Source organism: Narcine bancroftii, chromosome 1 (genome assembly GCF_036971445.1).
Source record: "Narcine bancroftii isolate sNarBan1 chromosome 1, sNarBan1.hap1, whole genome shotgun sequence".
Classification (NCBI taxonomy): domain Eukaryota; kingdom Metazoa; phylum Chordata; class Chondrichthyes; order Torpediniformes; family Narcinidae; genus Narcine; species Narcine bancroftii.
In genome coordinates this window covers 203,109,333-203,130,857 of record NC_091469.1, presented here as the reverse complement: position 1 = coordinate 203,130,857, position 21,525 = coordinate 203,109,333, and the positions used below count along the sequence as shown (strand labels likewise).

General features: G+C 42.6%; 2 protein-coding genes across 10 annotated transcripts in view; one reads left to right on the top strand and one right to left on the bottom strand.

The window, feature by feature from the left end:
• The window catches only part of LOC138753556 (adhesion G protein-coupled receptor D2-like), a 116,723-nt gene extending 111,522 nt beyond the window's left edge, over positions 1-5,201 (top strand). Inside the window, exons 14-15 of the mRNA XM_069916744.1 lie at positions 1,238-1,268; positions 2,359-5,201. Of these exons, the coding sequence (XP_069772845.1) occupies positions 1,238-1,268; positions 2,359-2,366 (39 nt within the window). The 3' untranslated portion in view covers positions 2,367-5,201. The remainder of the gene's footprint in view (positions 1-1,237; positions 1,269-2,358) is intronic.
• A 2,926-nt stretch (positions 5,202-8,127) lies between these two features.
• Positions 8,128-21,525, bottom strand: part of LOC138738252 (nuclear receptor subfamily 5 group A member 2-like) — a 70,429-nt gene continuing 57,031 nt past the window's right edge. For all 9 annotated transcript variants that reach the window (XM_069888371.1, XM_069888375.1, XM_069888379.1 and 6 more), the window contains one exon: positions 8,128-9,668. In XM_069888371.1, the coding sequence (XP_069744472.1) occupies positions 9,421-9,668 (248 nt within the window). In that variant the 3' untranslated portion in view covers positions 8,128-9,420. The remainder of the gene's footprint in view (positions 9,669-21,525) is intronic.

The window sequence follows — 21,525 nt, the reverse complement described above, 5'->3', positions numbered from 1 at the left end:
ATAAAAGCAGCCTTTCCAGCCCTAATAAAGGAATGAACTTAACCTGCCACACTGTGTGTGTGTGTGTGTGTGTGTGTGTTTTTCTTTGTAGCCGTCGGCTACATCCACAATACCACGGTAGTGGGTTGTATAATGGAAGGGGATGAGTCAGCATACAGGAGGGGGATTGAAAACTTGGCTGAATGGTGCAACAACAACCTTGCACTCAAAGTCACCAAAACTAAGGAACTGATTATTGACTTCAGGAAGGGAAAACCAGAGGTATACAATCCAGTAATCACTGGTGGATCAGCGATGGAGAGGATGAGCAAATTTAAGTTCTTAGGAGTCACTGTCTTGGTAGATCTTGCCTGGACCCAACACACTAATGAAAGCACGTCAGTGCCTCTACTTCCTTAGGAGTTTGCGGAGGTTTGGTATGACACCAGAAACCCTGACAAATTTCTACAAAGGTGTGGCGGAAAGTGCACTGACCGGCTGCATCATGGTCTAGTAAGGGAACACCTATACCCCGAGCGTAAAGTCCTCCAAAAGGTAGTGGACACATCCCAGGACATCACAAGCAAAACCCTCCCCACTACAGAGAACACTACTGTTGGAAAGCAGCAGCAATCATCAAGGATTCACACTACTCTGCACACATGCTGTTTTTGCTGGTGCCATCAGGAAAGAGGAATGGGTGCTACAGAACTCACGCCACCAGGTTCAGGAATAGCTGCTACCCTCCACCATCAGACTCCTCAACAACAAACTCAATCAGGGACTCGTTTGAGGACTTTATTTATTTTTAAAAATTCTCTCTGCATTGCACAGTCAGATTGTTTACATTTGTATTCTGTTTACAGTTCTTTATTTGTTTACATGTGTATGTTGTCTTCAGTATTTTGGGATACCAATAAATGATAATTCTGCCCTCAGTCTCAATAAAAAGAATCTGAGGGTTGTATGTGATGTAACGTATGTACTCTGACAATAAATCTGAAATCTGAACTGCTTTCTCTGAGCTCCATGGTCAAAGAAGGCAAGTTGTGCCCAGTAATTTGTGCTGGAAATTTAACAAGATGCAGACAATGGTCATCAAGCCAGACAGCATCTGTGGAATGAAATACAGTGTTCTGTGCCTTTCATTTTAAATTCCTTTTTTAAAACTACGGCAGCAATTGCAATTTGCATGAAATCATGTGTTACCTATTGGGTCACTTCAATGCTTTTCATGAAACAAATTCTTTTCTTTCAGGAGATTGAACTGACAGCTTTCACAGGGTCAGGTATGTACAAATTTAGTGCTGGTGTGCAGCAGCTGCTGTGATAGGAGGGAGCAAAGTGACCACACCTCACCCCAAGACTAAAGAAAAATGCACAGGTTCCTGTTCCTGCAATCAGTGCTGTCAGAGAGTGTGCAGCAGTATCAGGGTGATTATTATTGTGCAAGAGGTATGGGTTTGGCTCACGTCTACTACAACAGCCCAGAGAGGGCACCCTCCGATTGACTGAAGATTGAGCTTAATCCCAGGAAGTGACTGTGCATCACTCTCTTTCACACCTCTCCCAACATTAAATACCTCGAATCAAGAGGAACAAGGAAGTGAAAGCCTCTGAAGGGATTTGAAAAGAATTGAGGCAGAGAGTGTCAGCCACTAATTTGTTCTTTGGTGTGATCCATTCTGACTTTGAGTTGAGTGACAGGGGAAGAGTGAATATGACTAGGAGTGAATCGCATCTTATTTCTATACAGTTGATTATATAGGCCTGTTTCTATATTGTTGATTCATCAACTTTTACTTTGTGGTGAACTTACTAAAATGACCTTGCTATTACTCAAGACCCCTAAGTTCCCTGTAACTGTGAACATTCCTGCCATCAAGGGCTTTGCAACCCTGGGCTAGGGACAACTCATCTACAGCTGTACAATCTAATGCTGAAACACAGCCACCCACCATCTCTGTTTGAGCCCTCTTTCTTCTGAGTGTAGGGAAGATTAAATGTTTTCCTTGCTTGTTCATTTCCTCCAGTTAAACGTTTCAGGCATTTGAGTTGATGAGAATCAAGCATAGAGAGGACGGAACAGGTAGTTAACGAATGCGACTTCACCACTCATAAGGAGATCTGTCCCAAACGCTGAGGCTTGTGAATTTTTGGAATTTTCTCCACCCTGGTGGAAGGGGGATCAGACACTTTGAAATCCAGAGGTTTTTGGACACAAAGAATTGGGAATCAAGCAAGAAAGTGAATGAGGTATAGAGCATTAATCATAATGAATAGGAAAACAGTGCCAAGGGGCTGAATAGCTGACTCCTGTTGCTTGTGTTCTTATTATTTGATACCACACAGTACTCAGATCCTTGTATTAACTTGCAGGATTGTGAAGCATCAACATTGCCATTCTAATGAAGCAAGCACTGGGTAAATGAGGACCAAAGGATTATATGGTGAAGATGGACCTACAAATCAAAGTCAATGCACAGCCTCTTTGAATTCTAAAATGGACTGTAAACCTCAGATAAACAAGAACTCTTCCATGATGATGGCACTCAGCAACTCAACAGTTTAAATCAAATAACCAAATGAAAATCAAATACTGCAGATGCTGGAAATCCAAAACAAAAACAGTCATGTTGGAAATACTCAGCAGCACCTGTGGAGAGATAAACATTTCAGGTCGAAGATTTCTATTCTGTTCTAGAACTGATTGCTTGATCTGAAACGTTACCTCCAGTTTTCTCTCTTCACAATGCTCACTGACCTGGTGAGTATCCCCAGCATTTTTTCCTTTATATTTCGAACCCAATTAATCTCTTGTTTCTCTCACAAAGAAAGAACAAATCGCTGAATGAACTCAGCAACATCTGTGAGGAGAGAGGAGTTACTTTGTGCTTTAGTTCCAGATTTCAGAGTCTGCAGTTTCTTGTCTCACCATCTTGTCAAGCCATGTAATGAAATAAACCATGATATTATTGCCCTGGGATTGGAATATCTAACGTGACCAGTGAAGGCACAGTGTATAGCTGGAGAAGGAGTTTTGTGTTTGATACCGAGAACAGACTAACTAGAAGAAGTCAAATACACAACTGGTCTGCTAGTGAAACAACTTCTATCACTGAAATTTAATGTACATGTCAATAACCAATTAAGCTACAATCCCTGTATGTTTTTGGAAGGTGGGAGGAAACAGGAGCGCCCAGAGGAAACCCACACAGACACAGAGAGAATGTACTAACTCCTTACAGACAGCAGTGGATTCCATCCCGAGTCACTGAGACTGTTAGAGCATTGCACTAACCACAATGTGAACCGTGTTGCCCTTGAAGATGAAATGACAAAAGACTTGGTTTCTCTGGCAGAGACAATGATTGTTTAGTGCTACTGAAAACAGTGGTTCTTCACGTAAAACCAGTCACCTCTATGGTTGTCCAGACATTAGATCAATGATTTTCTGGAATGATCAGGCCAGATATGTGTATAAAACAGCATTCAGACAAGTGAGAGCAATTCTGGTCACTAGCCTAGAGGAAAGGGAGATGTCACAGGGGAGGGTGCAGAGAAGATTCACCAGGGTTGAGTTGAAGAATTGTACTGAGAGATTGACTCAGCAGGGCTTGTTTGGAAAGGTTGATGGGAACTTTAATAATTATGGGAAACAATAATTGGGGAATTAAGATAATTGGTGGAAGGATTAGAGAAGGGGAATTGTTTCACCTTGTGGAGAACAGGAATCAGGGTCTGAAAGGGTGGGAGGCAAAAACATTCACCACATTTCACAGCTGCTTGGTGTCCCACTAGCTGCAAGGCCACAGACCTGAAGCTGGGAAGTGGGATTAGTGTGAGCAGATCACGAGCCACTTAGAATGCATTTGCTTTTCCAATTCATAGTTTGCCAAGACTAATTTTGTGAAATGTTGGTTTCCTGCATTGATACAAGTTACTGGCATTCTGGGAATGTTGCAAGTATATTGGAGACAGGAAAATGGGAGCTCAGTCGTTTACTGTCTTCAACCTTTTTGAATATTTGTCCTTGTCTGTGCACAATCTTTGTTTTTTGTGAAGTGGGAGCCATTGTTTTAAACAATGATGTCTGTTACGTAAATTCACAAGGGTAAATATAGTGTGGAATGCCAGTAAAATATCTTAATATTGTAATGGTTTAGATTCTTTATTAACATACTTATACATTATTTGTAGCACACTAGAAAAACAAAATGTTCCAACATTTTAATGATAATACAAGTTTCAGGGAAAACAGTAATTTAGGCCAGAAATTAAAAATACACATTTTTGAAAAAAAATCAGCTAAATTTGTTGCCATTGCAAAATACTTTTTTTTAAAAAAAAAGAAAACACATTGACTTTGTAGGACATCCTGAAAACACTTGAAATAGTGTGTGTTCCAAACAGTAACAAGTTGAAATATTATCTTTTGGACTGTTCAATTTAAAATAAAATTTGTTTCAATGCAAAAACATGTTTTTGTAAACACATTTTTGGTACAATGTCACTGATAGCTGTAGCACTGCTGCATTCAACCGATTTTTAAATAACACTTTTATTCAACCATTTCTTAAATGAGTTAGCTTTTATTTAATTTATTTAGTGTTCAAATGGCACTGTACATTTATCTGCATGCGATGCATCAAACATTTGTGCTCATCAGTTCACTCTAGCTGATCTTTAAACATTCCCTGATATTTCAAGATTATGTGATGTTGTATCAAGGAGGTATAGGGGAGTTTGCCCTTGGAATTTTAGGACCCAAGTTCATCCTTAACATTATAATAAAAAAGGATTATTGTATCATCGTCACTTTATTTGTGGGAGTTTACTGCGTACTATTTGCTACTGTGTTTCCTATATTACAAAATGCACGCTGCCCTTAAAAATACTTACTGGCTGAAACGTTTGAGGTTGTTAAGGTGCCACAAGAATTACTATTATTTTCTATCTACTTTCCCTGAAAAATAGTTTATCTCATTGATTTCAGAAAATATATGTTTTTCAAAAATGTGTCTAGCACTTGTAATATATTTCTGTAGAATATAAATATCAAATCAGGGTGAATGGTCCTTTTAAAAATCACTTTTTGAAGATTGATTCTTTCAGAATAATTAACATCTGGCTACGTGTTCTGGAGATGGAGCAATGTTACCCATTTCAACCATGCAGTCAAAATATTACAATCTGTTGGAACTATGGCAACGAATTATGCTTTCAGACACTTGCTGTTTGAAATGGTCTTTAAAAAGATCAGGTTCCAAAAGATGGCTTGTCTTTTGGGAATAAACACTATAATTTTCCTATGCAGATGTTAATGCTGTTAATTTATTCCTCATTTCTTTAGAGAAATAAAGGATTTAGAACTGAATTTTGATCTTTTTTAAATTTAAGGCTATCACATCTTTACAAAATGAAACATCAAAAGGGGTCTTTTAGAACCAAATGCTACCTTTACTCTAACTCTGGCACACCTCACAGTTTAGAGTTCACATTTTGTATTTTGAAAATGGACCATTATCAAATAAACTGTATACATGATAAACTCTTTACAGAACTGACAGTAGGCAATCAAAACGAAAGTTACAACAAAATAACAGGCCAGGATTTAGGAACATATTTTCTGAGGCACATTCTTTAAAAAAAAGCTCTAATGCTGATTTGTGATGTGTAAAACAAATTAAATTGTCTCTATCCCTCAAGATGGAGCTTCCTTTCACAGTAATGTGTTTACTTCTAAAGTATCATTAGTTTTAAAGCTCTCCCAAATTCTGAACTGGTGAAAAACAAATCCTCCCTCTACTGTCAATGTGTGACTTGTATGAGAATACAGGTTCAATTTCAAAGGTAAAAAGCATGCAAAGTCTCCAGAAAATATTCTCAAAATCATTTATTTCCAATTAATGAAGGAAGAAAAAGTTAAGAATTCCAAAGTAGAAAACCTCACTTTGAATTTAGGTGGTCACCATTTACAAAGATTTGAGAGATTAGAGAAATAAAATGACAGTAATCACAGATGCTGGTAACATACAATTCAAAGAAATGTATAAGGCATTCTGTCTCACTGTAGAGGGAATCCTCCTCAACTTGTTTTTAAAAATTTTTTAGGTACAGCACAGTAACTTCCGCTTGCGGCCCAGTACTTGAAAAAAAACTGCCAGTGGCTTCCAGAGGTATACTGCAAATAACCCCTCCTCTTGTTCCCTATTCCTTTTCTGCAAGAGATTGGAAAATCTGTTTTATAATTTGAGTTTGCTTTCTGAAGTGGGAATGAAATGGGAAGAATTTAAATGATCTTTTGTGAAGCCTAAGATTAATTGCCTATCATTCTGAGATGCATTTTAGGATTCCTTGAAGGAATAAAGCAGTAGACAATTTTAGATACATCTAGTCTGAACATTACCATGACTGGCAAATATTTAACCAAAGTCTTCAACAATTGTACTGACTAAGAGTTCAGCAAGGTCTCAACTGACCATAAAGGTAGTGGTCTTTCATTGAGACACCAACATTTAAAAAGAAAAATTTGGAAAGAAAGTAGTCTTAGGATTCTTAGAGTAACATATTAAATCCCATCAATAATCAATTTATTTTTTGTGTAACTTTGGTGGCCTGTTATACATCTCCAGTTTATTCACTAAGAAAGAGTAAGTGGATGAGGTTCGATCTTTTCACTTGCACATTTCACCATTCTTTTCAGTATTAATGTTTCCCAGCAGCCCAGAATCAACTGTATCTTCCTCTGGCCAGTTCAAAACCTCCTCAAAAGAGATCTGAGCAAAGCTGTCCCTTCAGGCACTTGCATCAATATTATGAGCTGTGTTTCAGACAAACACAAGCAGGAGAAGGCCACTGGGCTCTTCAAAGTTACTCCACCATTCAGACTGATGGAGGCTGATCAACACTGGCCTCAACTCCATTTCAGTGCCAGTTTTCCAGAACAATCAATCTTTTAAAACTTCCTCTACTTTCAGTATTTCTTCATATTTATCCTCTACATCTGGTGGGGTCAGAGAATTCCAGACATCGACTACCATTTGTGAAAAGAAATTTCTGTGCATTGCAGTTTTAAATGACCGACCCCTTATCTTGGACCCATTTTCCTTCATTCATGCCTTACCCTCTCATGGAAACATCTGAAAACTATCCTATCAAATCCATTTTGAATCAAACATGCATAAATAAGGACACCCTCCTTCTTCTAAACTCAGGTTGAGGAGGGCAAGGCTACAGGGCCCCATCTTGATGCTTGTTACAGGACCACAGTTGAGGGTGTCCCATCTGGCTGCATAATTGTGCAGAAGACTAGCTGTAAAGCATCAGACCAGAAGTCAACATGGAGGATCATCAAAAGGGACCTCCTTTTCCTCTGTTGACAACATTTACCTGGAAGCATTACTTAAATAGGGCTCAAGGAATTATCGAAGACCTTTTCTATCCAGCATACAGTATCTCACCCACTGCCATCAAGAAGGAGGTACAGGTGCATCAAAATCAGAACTGCCAGGTTGGGAAATAGCTTCTTCTTACAGGCCATGAGATTGATGAACAGAATCCTGTAACTGAGAAAGACATCTCAAAATATTTATTTATTTTGAACATGGAAGAAGCCAATTCCAGCCATTTAAACCTGTGCTGCCCCAATTATGTCCTGTGTATTGTGTAAAAGTGTGTCTTCACCATGGTCCAGAGAAATGTGGTTATGTTGGGTTGTATATGTGCAATCAGATGATAATAAACTTGAATTTGAAGTGTCTAAACTCTCTTGCTTAAGACATTCCACGGTAAATGTCCTCATGGACTACCCAAATCCTGTCTGGACAATTGAATGGAAAAAGTCTAATCCATGTGTCCTGGCCAACATCCATCTCTCAGTCTCCCCAAGTATCTGCTGGCACTTGATTCTGAACATTTTCCACATTGCTGGCAGGGCTCCAATAGCATTTCATTGGCTGTAAAGCACCTTGGGACATCCTGAAAAGGATGTGAAAGGTACTATGGAAATGCAAGTCTTTTTACTCTCTCACTTGTTTTTAATGTTAACGTGACTGCAAAGGAAATAAAATATTGTCTTTACTAGGTTGGGTAACCTGCTCCTTTTTTGGAACACCCACAGTTATAAACAGGAACAACACCAATGTACAAATTTAATGAGTTTATTTCTCTAAGAGCTGAGAAAACATGCATGAGAACAAAGTACAAGAGAGCCGTTTACATAGTATTGATGTAACGCAAAAAAAGTTAAATATGATTGAATTAGCAGTTGTTTACTCATTAAATATTAATTTCCATAAAACATTTGTTTTTAACCATAGTTTCATTTTGTACAATTCACCATAACACTCAGGATAAAACAAACTCAAAACATAAAAATAACAAATATAACTGCTTGCAACTCCATAAAAATACAAGTGCCTTCAGCTTTCAAATATTAAATAAAGTACAGATATGCAGTTCTAGAATGCTGTCAAGCAAATTACTGAAGAGAATAATACTGTTGCTTGGATTTGTGTTGCTTCTCCGGACAGCCCAGAGCTCTAAAGGTATCACGGTGCCGACTTGTTCTACACTCACAGTTACTGCGATGTGAAGATTCCTGGTTAGCTCTCCAGGTCATGCACAATTACGGGATATGTAGAAACTTTGTCTTGTGAATTGCTGGAATTCTCTCTCTGCTAACACTGGGCAGATAGGTGTCTGACCAAAGAGTTTATCCAGCCATAATCAATGTAGGGGTGGGGTGGTAGGGGTAGGGCTATGGCTCCCCTGCAGGCCACAGCACATTTGAGTAAAAGCCTTGTTTTCACCTCATGTAACATAAATATTATGTTTTTTAAGGTAGTCTGTAGGAGAGAATGATAGAAGAAACCAAAACTTGCCTACTTCACAGGGAAGGGGGCCCATAAAGGGGGTGGGGGTAGATGGGGCAAGGCCAGAAAAAAAGCTGGAGGATGGCTGGTAAACCTTAACTGCCATGACCTCAGTGAATGGAGGGAGAGATGCAAGGAAACCCTCAGTCAGCTCCCGCTTCTAATTCTGACTTGAAATCACCAAAGAATCAAATGTTAACCCCTGGACATCAGATGATCTCAAACAAAGTCATTGCAATGGCTAACCTTTAAAATGTAAACACCACTCTTTGCTCAACGGCCGTTCCTCAGCCTCAATAAACAGAGTAGCAGAGACTGAACCAGAACAATAGATTTGAAAATAAAGCCAAAAATGTGTTTTTTGCAAATAAAAAGGAAAAAACTAAGGCTCTGAACATTTTCTTCTGAGGTGATCCAAGATTACTTAGGTTTTGTATACTTAAAAATCATGTTGTTGCTATCAAATTACAGTGATTGTTTCAGTAATAATATAAAGTAATATAATATATATATTTATAATGCAATCCACAACCTGACTTTAGGGGTCTGAAATCAGGGCTTGAGCTCAGGCTCGTTTGGCATGAAGCATCTCTATCAGCAGGTTATTACAAGGTACCTCCCCGCTCAGGTGCTTGTAGTACAGGTAATCTTCAGCTTGCTTACTGATGGCATGGATTTCTGGTAACCTGAGCAACAGCTGTCCGAACTTCTCACCGTGCTGGGGGTAGTTGCACATGGTGTAATCCAGGAGGGCAGCGTGCACCTGCTCCTGCACACTCTCAATCAAGTGTCGGTTCTCCAAGACCTTCACATCTGTTGAGAGATGGGTCGCAAGTTCTCAGTAACACCACAACTGAAATGGCTCTCCCCCTCACACAGCACAGAAAGCAACTCTGATCCCATTCTGAGGTGAAATGTGAAAGCACACAGATGCTGTGATTGTAGTAAAATCACAGAAATGCTGCAGGAACTCAGCAGGTCTCGTAGCATCCATTGGAGGTAAAAATATAGAACAGATGATTCAGGCCTGAGCTCTTCTTCAAGGTTTGAGTAAAAAACAGGCAGACATCTGAATTAAAAGGCTGGAGAGAAGGAAAGAAAGAGCATGGGGAGGAGACAGACCAACAGCGAAAAGGGGATATTTAGACATGGATAGGAGAACAGGAAAGGAAAGGTGAGAATTGATCAGGGGAATAAGTGGCTCTGAATACAGATCTGAAGGACAAGAAACAATGGGAAAGGGGAACAGGGAGAGACAGTGAGAGAAAAGGAAAAATAGGATAGAAAAGGGGGGGAGGGCTAACGGACATCCAGTTGGAGGGTAGATTTTCTGAGATGTAAAGGGACCATTTGACCCATTGGGACTAACCCAGCCCTGAGTCTAACACATTCTACTTCCCCCATCACCTCCCCCACTCAGATTTTACACTTCATCTATACCTATACTGGAGGCAACTCACAGTGGCCAATTAACTTACTGCCCCATATATCTTGGGGTTGGAACCTCAAGCAGTCACAGGAAGAACATGCAAACTCAATACCAACAGCTCCTGAGGTCAGGATTGAACCTGGCTCATGAATGCAATGAGGCAGCAGCTCTATTTCTAAGATGGTGTTTTTATTTTGAACCCGTGTTTATTCACAGAAGATAAGCTTGAATTAAATGTGTGCAATTTACTTTGCGATGTTCCACCTATCAAACGGAAACTTTCTAAAGGGGGCAAAGTCTTTGAGATAAGTAAACCTGCTGAGGCCAGGCTGTAGAAACACCCAGCCCAGAGAACAACAACTCATTACAAATCATATTTTACCAATCAGACCGAGCACTGGTCCAATCTGAATTTCTCTCTGCCACCTCCTGTACAGTTCAGGCTTGAGGGACAGGACTTGATGTTCCAGTTGGAGGTAACTTGCAATGATTTTATATTTCTTCATTTTGACTTAATTTTTCTTAGTCTGAATGCATAGTCTGGCCTGCTGGACACATTGGCAACACATTCCACAAAGAAAACAATCTGATCTTAACTGCTACTTTACAGCCTCCACGTTGATGCAATCACAAAGAAGGCCTGCCAGCAGCTATACTTTGTGAGGTGTCTGAGGAGATTCAGTATGTCACTGAAGTCTCTCGTAAGCTTCTACAGGTGTTCATGCATCGCTGCCTGGTATGGAGGAATCAACTGTCAGGACAAGAAAAAAATTCAAGACGGTTGTTAACTCAGCCTGCGACATCACAGGCACCAGACTTCACTCCATCGAGGATATCTACAAGAGGTGGTGTCTTAAAAAAGCAGCCTCTATCCTCAAAGACCCCCACCACCCAGGCCACACCCTCTTCAATCTGCTACCATCGGGAAAAAGGTACATGAGCTTAAAGATGGGTTAAGGCCAGCTTCTTCCCCGCTGCCATCAGATTCCTGAATAATAATTGAACCAAAGGCACTGACTTACTTTTCATGCAGTTATTGTTATTTTATTTTTCAATGTCGTAAGAGGTTATAATATGAGTGCTTGCACTGTGATGCTGCCATAAAGCACCAAATTTCATGACTTGTTCATAACAATAACTTCTGATTCAGATTCTAAGTCACTTGAGTCATTTGCTCTCACTCTATGAAAGATATTCCCTTTGATCCATCTGTCCTTCCCGCACCTTCTCTCCTACCTTATTCTAACTTCTCTCTCTTCCCTCATTCTGATTAAGGGTTCTGGACCTGAAACGTTAACTGTTTCTCCTTCCACAGATGATGTCTGACACACCTGAATGCTTTCAGAATGTTCTGTTCTTATTTCAGATTTCCAACATCTGCAGTGTTGATCTTTATTTTGTTGGACATTCATTAGTTTCAGAGAAAATCCTATAAAATTGTCCAGATTTATAAAATAATTTGTAAAACGCAGAAGGCTCTGTGCCACTCCTAGTGGCCAATGTTTGAGTATTGCTCAGGTTTTTTGGAGATCGAATGCCATGTTTATAGCAACATGTTTAAAGTGTTAATAATGTTTCTTGTGAAGAGCTCTGTGAGTTATCAACTGATATATCCATGAGGACATAATTCAAACACTTTGTCCAACGTCTACAGGTGTAGTGTGAAAAATACACTGGCTGATTGCTTCACAACCTGGTTTGGAAACTCAAGTATCCAGAAAGATAGAGGGCTGCAGAAAGTGACAAACCTAGCCAAGCCCATCACAGGCACCAACCTCCCATCCAATGCAGACATCTATAATGAGGTGCCAGCATCATAAAGAACCCCCATCACCCTGGTCACAACCTCTTCTCACTGCTTCAGTCGGGAAGAAGGTATAGAAGCCTGGTTCCAACACCTCAAGATTTGAGAACAGTTTTTATCCAATAGCTAGCAGGTCCTTGAACCTTCCCATACCCTACCCCTCACCCCACCACGGCCACCAACTCATTGCCTCCCATCCTCGCACCGCCAGTTTCTACCTTCTACCCAAGATATATAAACCTAACCATCCAGGCAGACCCATTGTCTCTGCTTGCTCTTGCCCCATGGAACTAATTTCATCCTACCTTGACTCCATCTTTTCTCCCCAATCCAATCCCTGCCCACCTATATCTGTGACATGGCACACACCCTCCACCTCCTCCAAGACTTCAGATTCCCCAAACCGGACCACCACATCTTCTTCATGGATGCCCAATCTCTTTACACCACCATTCCCCACACAGAAGGCCTCAAAGCACTTTGCTTTTTCCTGAATCTCAGACCTGAGCAGTCATCTTCCACCACCACCCTTCTTCACCTGACAGAACTTGTCCTCACCCTTAACAATTTTTCCTTTAACTCATCCCTCTTCTTCTTTGGCTTGGCTTCGCGGACGAAGATTTATGGAGGGGGTAAAAAGTCCACGTCAGCTGCAGGCTCGTTTGTGGCTGACAAGTCCGATGCGGGACAGGCAGACACGATTGCAGCGGTTGCAGGGGAAAATTGGTTGGTTGGGGTTGGGTGTTGGGTTTTTCCTCCTTTGCCTTTTGTCAGTGAGGTAGGCTCTGCGGTCTTCTTCAAAGGAGGTTGCTGCCCGCCAAACTGTGAGGCGCCAAGATGCACGGTTTGAGGCGTTATCAGCCCACTGGCGGTGGTCAATGTGGCAGGCACCAAGAGATTTCTTTAGGCAGTCCTTGTACCTTTTCTTTGGTGCACCTCTGTCACGGTGGCCAGTGGAGAGCTCGCCATATAACACGATCTTGGGAAGGCGATGGTCCTCCATTCTGGAGACGTGACCCATCCAGCGCAGCTGGATCTTCAGCAGCGTGGACTCGATGCTGTCGACCTCTGCCATCTTGAGTACTTCGACGTTAGGGATGTAATCGCTCCAATGGATGTTGAGGATGGAGCGGAGACAACGCTAGTGGAAGCGTTCTAGGAGCCGTAGGTGGTGCCGGTAGAGGACCCATGATTCGGAGCCGAACAGGAGTGTGGGTATGACAACGGCTCTGTATACGCTTATCTTTGTGAGGTTTTTCAGTTGGTTGTTTTTCCAGACTCTTTTGTGTAGTCTTCCAAAGGCGCTATTTGCCTTGGCGAGTCTGTTGTCTATCTCATTGTCGATCCTTGCATCTGATGAAATGGTGCAGCCGAGATAGGTAAACTGGTTGACCGTTTTGAGTTTTGTGTGCCCGATGGAGATGTGGGGGGGCTGGTAATCATGGTGGGGAGCTGGCTGATGGAGGACCTCAGTTTTCTTCAGGCTGACTTCCAGGCCAAACATTTTGGCAGTTTCCGCAAAGCAGGACGTCAAGCGCTGAAGAGCTGGCTCTGAATGGGCAACTAAAGCGGCATCGTCTGCAAAGAGTAGTTCACGGACAAGTTTCTCTTGTGTCTTGGTGTGAGCTTGCAGGCGCCTCAGATTGAAGAGACTGCCATCCGTGCGGTACCGGATGTAAACAGCGTCTTCATTGTTGGGGTCTTTCATGGCTTGGTTCAGATTGAAAAGAGGGTTGGTGCCAGAACACAGCCTTGCTTCACGCCATTGTTAATGGAGAAGGGTTCAGAGAGCTCATTGCTGTATCTGACCCGACCTTGTTGGTTTTCGTGCAGTTGGATAATCATGTTGAGGAACTTTGGGGGACATCCGATGCGCTCTAGTATTTGCCAAAGCCCTTTCCTGCTCACGGTGTCGAAGGCTTTGGTGAGGTCAACAAAGGTGATGTAGAGTCCTTTGTTTTGTTCTCTGCATTTTTCTTGGAGCTGTCTGAGGGCAAAGACCATGTCAGAAGTTCCTCTGTTTGCGCGAAAGCCGCACTGTGATTCTGGGAGAATATTCTCGGCGACACTAGGTATTATTCTATTTAGTAGAATCCTAGCGAAGATTTTGCCTGCAATGGAGAGCAACGTGATTCCCCTGTAGTTTGAGCAGTCTGATTTCTCGCCTTTGTTTTTGTACAGGGTGATGATGGTGGCATCACGAAGATCCTGAGGCAGTTTACCTTGGTCCCAACAAAGCTTGAAAAACTCATGCAGTTTGGCATGCAGAGTTTTGCCGCCAGCCTTCCAGACTTCTGGGGGGATTCCATCCATACCTGCTGCTTTGCCACTTTTCAGTTGTTCGATTGCCTTATACGTCTCATCCAGGGTGGGAACCTCATCCAGCTCTAGCCTTAGGGGCTGTTGAGGGAGCTGGAGCAGGGCGGAATCTTGGACTGAGCGGTTGGCACTGAAAAGAGATTGGAAGTGTTCTGACCATCGGTTGAGGATGGAGATCTTGTCGCTGAGGAGGACTTTGCCGTCTGAGCTGCGCAGCGGGCTTTGGACTTGGGGTGAGGGGCCGTACACAGCCTTTAGAGCCTCGTAGAAACCCCTGAAGTCGCCAATGTCCGCGCTGAGCTGGGTTCGTTTGGCGAGGCTAGTCCACCACTCATTTTGGATCTCCCGGAGTTTGCGCTGAAGATGGCTGCATGCGCGACGGAAGGCTTGTTTCTTCTCTGGACAGGACGGCTTTGTAAGGTGAGCCTGGTGGGCAGCTCGCTTCTTTTCCAGCATCTCCTGGATTTCCTGGCTGTTTTCGTCAAACCAGTCCTTGTTTTTCCTGGAGGAGAAGCCCAGTACCTCTTCAGTGGATTGCAGTATGGTAGTCTTCAACTGATCCCAGAGGGTTTCAGGGGACGGGTCCGTGAGGCGGGTTGCATCGTCGAGCTTTGCTTTGAGGTTTGCCTCAGACCTGAGCAGTCATCTTCCACCACCACCCTTCTTCACCTGACAGAACTTGTCCTCACCCTTAACAATTTTTCCTTTAACTCATCCCTCTACCTCCAGATTAAAGGAGTAGCCATGGGTTCCCGCATGGGTCCCAGCTATGCCTGCCTGTTTGTGGGTTTTGTGGAGCAAAACATGCTCCAAGCCTTCACAGGCAAGACCCCCCCTCCCCCAACTCTTCCTCCAGTACACTAATAACTACATCTGGATGGCCTCATGCACCTGCGATGAGCTCTTCAATTTCATCAATTTCACAGCCAGGTTCCACCTGGACCTCAAACTCACCTGGTTCATCTTTGATCGCACCCTCCCTTTTCTGGATCTTTCTGTCTCCATCTCAGGAGACAGCCTCTCCGCTGACATTGATTACAAACCCTCTAACTCCCACAACTACCTGGACTACTCGTCCTCATACCCTGTCTCCTGCAAGGACTCCATCCCATAACATAACATACAACATAACAATTACAGCACGGAAACAGGCCATTAGGCCCTTCTAGTCCGCACCGAACCAAACACTCCTCTCTAGTCCCACCTACCTGCACAATGACCATAACCCTCCACCTTCTTCTCATCCATATACCTGTCCAGCTTTTTCTTAAATAATAAAATTGACTCTGCCCCCACTATTTCTCCCGGAAGCTCACCACACCGCTACCACTCTCTGAGTAAAGAAGTTCCCCCTCATGTTACCTCCAAACCTCTGCCCCTTAACTCTTAACTCATGTCCTCTTGTTTCAATCTCTCCTACTCTTAATGGAAATAGTCTATCCACATCCACTCTATCTATCCCTTTCATAATCTTAAATACCTCTATCAAATCCCCTCTCAACCTTCTACGCTCCAAAGAATAAAGACCTAATCTGCCCAATCTCTCCCTGTACTCTAGATGCTTAAACCCAGGTAACATTCTGGTAAACCTTCTCTGCACTCTCTCCACTCTGTTTATATCCTTCCTATAATTAGGCGACCAGAACTGCACACAGAACTCTAAATTAGGCCGCACCAATGCCTTATACAATCTCAACATCTCAATTTCAATCTCAATTTCTCCATCACTGCCCCATCTGCACCCAAGATTAGGTCTTCTAATCCAGAGTCTCTGAAATGTCTGCCTTCTTCCACAAACATGGCTTTCCCTTCACCACTATTAACTCGGCCCCCTGCATCTCCTCCATTCTCTGCTCATCTGCCCTAGTCCCCCCTACCCCCAGAAACAATAAACACAGAATCCCCCTCGTCCACATCTACCCCCCCCCACCAGCCTCCGCATCCAACACATTATCCGTCAGAATTTCCAGCATTTACTACAGAACTCCACCACCAGACACATTTTTCCTTCTCCTCCCCTGTCAACCTTCCGTAGGGACCACTCTCTCCATGGATCCCTAGTGCACTCTTCCCTCCCCACCCATCGACCCCCCCCAGCACCTTCCACTGTAGTTATAGGTGGTGTAATACCTGCACCCATACCTCTTCCCTCACCATGGTCCAAAGTCCCAAACAGACCTTTCAGGTGAAGCAACACTTTACCTCTACCTCCAAAGAACTCATTTACTACATCTGGTGCCCCCTCTGTGGCCTTCTCTACATCAGAGAGTCCAGTCGCAGATTAGGAGCTTGCTTCGCCCAGCACCTCCTCTCCATCTGCAACAAAAGCAACCTCCCGGTAGCCAACCATTTCAATTCTGAGTCACTCTCAAGCTCACATGTCTGACCATGGCCTTTCACACTACCCCACCCTGACCACCCGCAGATTGGAGGAACAACACCTCATTTTTCATCTGGGCACCCTCCAACCCCAGGGCATGAACACTGAGTTCACTGCATTCCACTAATCAGCTTGCTTCCCTCCCCCCCTCCCCCCCCCCCCACCCTCTACCATTTAACTAGTTATTCCAGGTCCTACTTCCTTTCTCTCTCCACCTAGCCTAGACTTCCCCTCTTTCCCCCCCACACCAGGTGTTTCCCCCCTCAACCTATCATCTTCTACCCTCACCACTCCCCACCCCCTTCCCCCTCCTCCTTTTGTTTGGACATCTCGCATGTTCCCCCACACCTTGATGAAGGGCTCAAGCCTGAAACGTTGATGATTTATCTCACCTTTGCTACATAAAGGCACTGTTTGACCTGCTGAGTTTCTCCAGCATTTGTGTGCTTTTTCTCCTCATTATAAACTACTCAGAGAGCACCAAAAAGATCTGTTCACACTATTATTTTCTTACACTGTAAATGAATATTTATTTATATATCTTTTTTATATTTATGATCTCTTTTTCTGTCTTGGTATGCTGTGGTAATTTATTGTATACTATTGTAGTTGTTGTTGTATCCACATACTTGGATAAGTAAGAATGTCATTGCACCTGAGCATTGTACATGACAATAAACTCTCATCATCAACTCCATCTTCGACATCATCATCATCAGGTATTTTAAAATAAAGAAGCAGTGAAGTTTCAGGGGGAGATCCAAAGCTTTTGGCCTTTGGCCGTTAAACATATGGATTAGTGATTAAATTCAGGGATAATGAAGTGATTGGAATTGGAGGAGTCCTGAGTTCTGGAAAGGGTACAGGGATAGAAGAAATCTCTAGATAGGGAGAAACAAGTCCACAGAGGGATTGGAACAGGATTTGGATTTGCAATTCAAGGAGAATCAACCTAAATAATTTAACTGATGACCTTCATTCTGCCAATATACTAAATACATCGAACAGTTGCCTATTTCTGAAAAAAATATAGTTGCCCAGTGCAATAGTAAAAATCAATTCACACAAGCCTCCTAATCAGATGGATTCTTCAGTGATAAGCCTGCAGTTGTAACACTCCTGTGGAACATGGATCCACCCTAACTAACAACTGTTGACCTGCCATAAGTTGTTGCTTTCTCTCACAGCTCCATCTCTGGGAGCAGTCTTTGTTCACAAGAGATCTGCTGCTACATTGCCATCACTTAGGGGAATGTGGGTTATAAAAGCCCTGCCAAGCAAAGAATCTGCATGATCGAAAGGCAACTGTAGGTCAATTTGTTGAGGCTCCATTAAATGTTTCTTTTGAAGCATATCTTCTTCACAACCTCAGCTTTTTTTTTTTGCAAAATTCTAAATTTAATTAAAACCCTTTACCTGCTCAGGAGGAAAATCAATGTGGATCATAAATGTCACACTCTTTTGTAAATATTTTGCTTTGTGTGGACTGTGATCAGCTGAATGTAAAATCCTGCCCTCCTGAAGGTAATTAAAAGCCACACTAGCGACATAAAAAAACTGCCAGTGTTGTGCTTATTCTATGGAAAGCACAAAACATCCCAACACAATGTTTTCAAATTTATAAAGGGGTGAAATCTGGTGAAAATTATTCTTGTGTGGGTGGTGGAGAGGGGGTCGGGGGTGGGGGGAGGTTTAGAAAAGGCCAATTTCAGTGTGTTTTTGTATTGGGTACTGTTGTGATTTGTGAAGTAAATAAAGTGAAGCCTTTAATTCCAATGTGTATTTGGAAGAAAGCAATGTATCTGCACTCTGAAAGGAGATTTTTCTGTGTGTATCTCAGCAATATTTTATTTCTTGCAGTGAAGCTTTTAAATCAAATTTCTGTGTTGCCGCAGAGATCTGAATTAAATGCCCACTTGGCCCTGAGATATAAGCAGAAATAATCTAGGCAGCAGTTACTTCCCCTTTCAAAAACGAAGATTTTGTAAGGCACATTTTTATATAATTCATTACTCAATCAGTGGCATCGTTTTGTCTGATTTTCTTGCTTTATTTCCAAGGTACCTGACACATTGCAACTGAGACAAATTTCCCAAAACATGAAACCAACCACAGTCATTCCCAGAAGATCAAACCCTGTGAAGGTACACTTTTAACAGAGTGCTGGTCAATTTGAGGGGCTTCTGACTGTGGGCGGGAGAGTCAGATTGGGAAATGGATAGTCCTAACCACTCCTTCACACCAGATTGTTAATGGCAGCTGCCCAGTTATTGTCCAGTTTCCCAAACATGAATGTTCTGTGGCCCACTGAAGGGGTGGGGGGGGGGGGGGGGGCAGGGCTGATCGTCATGTGTGAGAGGAGAGAACAAGTTGAAGTAAAAACAAAAATGGTTTGAAAATAACAGTGAAACAAATTTTGATGAATTTTGTAGCAATGGCATTCTTTGTCATCCATTATGCAGTAATGCCATCGGCCAGCTGTCGGATAGGGCCCAGTCACAGCAGTCCAAAGGCTACGGCCAAAGATCCCATTGTCAAAACTTGTGTTGAAAATCTCCTGTGTTACACAGTGAGATTAAAAACTTGGCTGAATGGTGCACCTACAACAACCTTGCACTCAATGTCACCAAAACTAAGGAGTTGATTGTTGACTTCAGGAAAGGAAAGACAGAGGGGAGAGGGTAAGCAAATTTAGGTTCTTGGTAGTCACTATATTAGAGGATCTTTCCTGGACCTAACACATCAATGGAATTGTGAAGAAAGGACATCATTGCCTCTACTTCCTCAGGAGTTTGTGAAGGTTTGGTATGACACCAGAAACCCTGGCAAATTTCTACGGAGGTGTGGTAGAAAGTGTGCTGACTGGATGGATCATGGTCTTGTACAGGAACACCAATACCCCTGAACGTAAAGCCCTCCAAAAGGTAGTGGACACAGCCAGGACATCACAGGCAAAACTCTCCCCACTATCTAGAACATCAACAGGAAATGCTGCAGTCAGAGGGCAGCAGCAATCACCAAGGATCCACACCACCCAGCACATGCACTGTCTCACTACTGCCATCAGGAAAGAGGTCTTGGTGCCACAAGACTCGCACCATCAGGTTCAGGAACAGCTGCTACAAACCCATCATCAGACTCCTCAACAACAAACTCAATCAGGGATTCATTTAAGGACACTTACTTGAGCATTTTATTGATTTTCTTTTTGTTCTCTCTGTATTGCACAGTTTGTTAGCATTTGCTATCTGTTTACAGTTTGTTTATTTATTTTATGTGTGTAAAGTTTATATTTTGCACTACCAATTAGTGGTAATTCTGCCACGCCCACCAAGGTCGCCGTCTCTTCAAATATAATAGGAAGTAAATGTACGACTCCTAACTTTCACTAAACTTAAACATGACATAATTTGAGAGAACCACTGAGTCAAAGTAGGTGGTTTGCAGCCTAACAATGCTTTGTACAACTCAACATGATGTCCCAACTCTTACACTCAATAGTTAAGAAAATGAAGGCTACATCCCAAATGCCTTCTTCACTATACTATTCATCTGTATCAGGTAAGGACTCTTACATTCTCAACTAAGTCAAATGTTAGAGACAAGGAAGGTCCCAGAACCAATCTCTATGATACACTGCTCATTACAGGCTTCCAGTCTGAAAAGGACCACTCCCCTCTGCTTCCTATCACTGAGCCAATTTTGGATCCAATTTTCTAATGTGCCTCAGATCCCTTGTGACTTAACCTTCTGGACAAGCTTATCATTCAAGACTTTGTAAAAAGCCTTTTCCAAGTCCATGTTAACCTGTTGTGTGACCCGCCATGTCGCTCCAACACTATTGTGTGTGTGGCTCCAGTTCTATAGCCTCCGCAGACCTCTTGTTTACCCTCTTCCGCTCAGCTACCTCCTCAAAAGAGTCAATCAGACTTGTGAGACACGATCTCCTGGTGCAAAACCACTTTGAATCCTAATCAGGGCCTGCCTTTCCCAATGAACAGATATCCTGTCCCACTGATGTAAGGTTCACTGGTTTCAAGGCTCATCCCCACTACCCAGGTGTTCTAGTTTCCTCCCAACAGTGTGTGGGAGGGTGAGTTAATTACTCTTGGCGTGTAGGATTGTGGTGGAATATGGGGGAGTTGAGGGAAATAATGTAGGATTGTGTGTGTGAGTGGTTGGCAGTTGGCATGGATATGATGGATTGAAGGCCTGTTCCTTTGCTCTCTCAATGACCCCATGCTTATCCTGTTGAACATCAAGTATCCACAACAAGTAGCTTCATCTTCATGACAGGCACTAGCTGGCTCTAGAACATTCTTAATATCTTTTCAACATGCTGATTAACAGGTTTACACCACCATTAGTAAGGGGAGATCACAAACAACATTTCAACTGCCCCTGTGAAATACATGGATTCTCTGAAAATGTACTTCTATCTTTTTGGGTGAAAAGAACTCTCCATAACACAGATCTTGCCAAATTTGTCTCGATGCTAATGAAAAACCAACCGAGACACACATTTATTTTATTTTGTCTAGATAAACCAGCCAAGCACAGGAAGACAAAGCCAGCTTAACCAGGAAACTCCTGGCAGCTGGGGGCTAGGCCCAGTCTCAAGACAAGCTTCGGTTCGAAGAGCTATTGGGATGACACAGACATAAGCATCCCTCTGCAGCAAAGCCTCAACAAAGCTGTTTGTTTCCATTGCACTATCTCTCTGTGAGCTGTGCTGTCT